The sequence below is a fragment of the Oncorhynchus masou genome, chromosome 7 (assembly GCF_036934945.1).
Source record: "Oncorhynchus masou masou isolate Uvic2021 chromosome 7, UVic_Omas_1.1, whole genome shotgun sequence".
NCBI lineage: Eukaryota > Metazoa > Chordata > Actinopteri > Salmoniformes > Salmonidae > Oncorhynchus > Oncorhynchus masou.
The window spans coordinates 9,901,986-9,904,485 of NC_088218.1; the positions used below are offsets into that span (position 1 = coordinate 9,901,986).

The 2,500-nt window shown below is 43.6% G+C and overlaps 1 protein-coding gene across 1 annotated transcript in view; it reads right to left on the reverse strand.

Moving 5' to 3' along the window:
- Nucleotides 1-129: 129 nt before the first annotated feature.
- The window catches only part of tmeff2b (transmembrane protein with EGF-like and two follistatin-like domains 2b), a 65,631-nt gene continuing 63,260 nt past the window's right edge, over nucleotides 130-2,500 (reverse strand). The window contains exons 6-8 of the mRNA XM_064970337.1: nucleotides 2,456-2,500; nucleotides 2,029-2,293; nucleotides 130-1,634 (exon numbers count right to left, since the gene is read on the reverse strand). The exon at nucleotides 2,456-2,500 is cut by the window's right edge and continues 104 nt beyond it. Of these exons, the coding sequence (XP_064826409.1) occupies nucleotides 1,538-1,634; nucleotides 2,029-2,293; nucleotides 2,456-2,500 (407 nt within the window). The 3' untranslated portion in view covers nucleotides 130-1,537. The remainder of the gene's footprint in view (nucleotides 1,635-2,028; nucleotides 2,294-2,455) is intronic.

A 2,500-nucleotide genomic window follows, 5' to 3' on the forward strand; every position in this document is an offset into this window, starting at 1 on the left:
CACAAAAACCACAAACAGGCACACAAACCACAAACACACACACGAACCACACATACACACACACAAACCACACACACACCTACACACACGAACCACACACACACACGAACAACACACACACACACGGACGGTGGTATAAATTATTTATTCACAAGATTGAAAAAGGGTAACATCATCATCATAATCATCATTTTTCCATGTGGAGGTCCATCCGAGCCTATAGATATTACATTACAGTACTAACAGTCAAATAGTCCCATCGTGTTTCCTCCTCACAGTTTGTCTTCAGTGAGTCCTCGGGTCATTATCAATCCTGAACCTCTACAACTTTCATAGTCAAATAGTGTCCTGCGTCTGCAAAGAGGTCTGGACCATTTTGGCACGTTGAGACACTTAGTAGGTTTGTAAGAGGATGGGTCGGATTAGATGAGTGAACAGAGGGGGGTTGTGGGTAGTGGTGAGTGTGTGACAAGCGGAGTGTGCTGTCTGTGCCATATGTGTTAGATGAGGCTTGTAGCAGTGCGGAGTGTGCTGTCTGTGTTTTCTGTGTGTATATACAGTTGAAGTCGGAAGTTTACATACACTTTAGCCACAGTAAAACTAGATGCCTGAATGGCAGCTCAGCAAGGAAGAAGCCACTGCTCCAAAACAGGCCATAAAAAAGTCAGACTACGGTTTGCAACTGCACATGGGGACAAAGATCGTACTTTTTGGGGAAATGCCCTCTGGTCTGATGAAACAAAAATAGAACTGCTTGGCCATAATCACCATCGTTATGTTTGGAGGAAAAAGGGGGAGGCTTGCAAGCTGAAGAACACCATCCCATCCAGGAAGCACGGGGGTGGCAGCATCATGTTGTGGGGGTGATTTGCTGCAGGAGGAACTGGTGCACTTCACAAAATAGATGGCATCATGAGGGGAAATGATGTGGATAAATTGAAGCAACATCTCAAGACATCAGTCAGGAAGTTAAAACTTGGTCGGAAATGGGTCTTCCAAATGGACAATGACCTCAAGCATACTTCCAAAAGTTGTGGCAAAATGGCTTAAGGACAACAAAGTCAAGGTATTGGAGTGGCCATCACAAAGCCCTGACCTCAATCCTATAGACAATTTTTGGGCAGAACTGAAAAAGCATGTGTGAGCAAGGAGGCCTACAAACCTGACTCAGTGACACCAGCTCTGTCAGGAGGAAGGGTCAAAATTCACCCAACTTATTGTGGGAAGCTTGTGGAAGGCTACCCAAAACATTTGACCCAAGTTAAACCATTTAAAGGCAATGCTACCAAATACTAATTGAGTATATGTAAACTTCTGACCCACTGGGAATGTGATGAAAGAAATAAAAGCTGAAATAAATAATTCTCTCTACTATTATTCTGACATTTCACATTCTTAAAATAAAGTGGTGATCCTAACAGACCTAAGACAGGGAACTTTTACTCGGATTAAATGTCAGGAATTGTGAAAAACAGAGTTTAAATGTATTTGGCTAAGGTGTATGTAAACTTCCGACTTCAACTGTTAATGTGGTGTGTCAGATGTGAAGAGTAGCAGTGCGGAGCGTGCTGTCTGTATCGTACAGAGCCCCACTCTGCTTCTGGACAGACTTCCTCTTCTTCCCAGGGCTCTTCCTGTTAGAGAAATAACAACAGTCAAAACAACAGCAACAGTCAAAACAACAATAACAACAACATTCAAAACAACAACACCAAAAACAGCAACAACAACAGTCAAAACAACACCAACAAGAGTCAAAACAACAACACCAATAACAGATGACAAAACAACAACAACACAAACAGTCAAAACAACAACAGTCAAAACAACAACAACAGCAACAACAAAAACTGTCAAAAAAACAACAACAGTCAAAACAACAACAAGAACAACAGTCAAAACAACAACAACAGGCAGTGCAGAATCTAAACAAATTAGACAGTTGTGTCACGAAGCAGGATGGTCAACTTTGAAGAGCATTCTAAACAGTCTGTATGTGTGTGTGTAAGTGTGTGTGCGTGTACTGACCTTGTGACACACAGCACCACCAGGGTGATAATGGTGATCTGTAGCGCTCCGATGACAGAGGCGATGAGAACATAGCGGATCTTTCCAGATCCTGGAACCACAAACAGAACGTTGTAGTCCTTCTGCTCACACTGGGGCCCGCTGAACCCTGCATGACAGCTACAGGAGGGCGGGCCTAGGTTGTCAGGGTATTGACAGTCTCCATGGAGACAGTAGTTCCTGTAGCGGGAAGGACAGGGGATGTACAGGTCCCTCGGCCCCTCCCCTGAGAAAAGAGCACTGATATTTCACACAATGACATGTATAGCTTGTCTTTATTTATAAAACATTGCTTTTCTACATTTTGTGGTTCTAATGGAACTTGTGTGTGTGTGTGTTGCACACGTGTGTGTGTATGTGTGAGGTATGTGTGTGTGTGTTTGTGTACCGTGGCAGTGGCCCAGGTGTGTGACCTCGATCCTCTCCTGTCTCT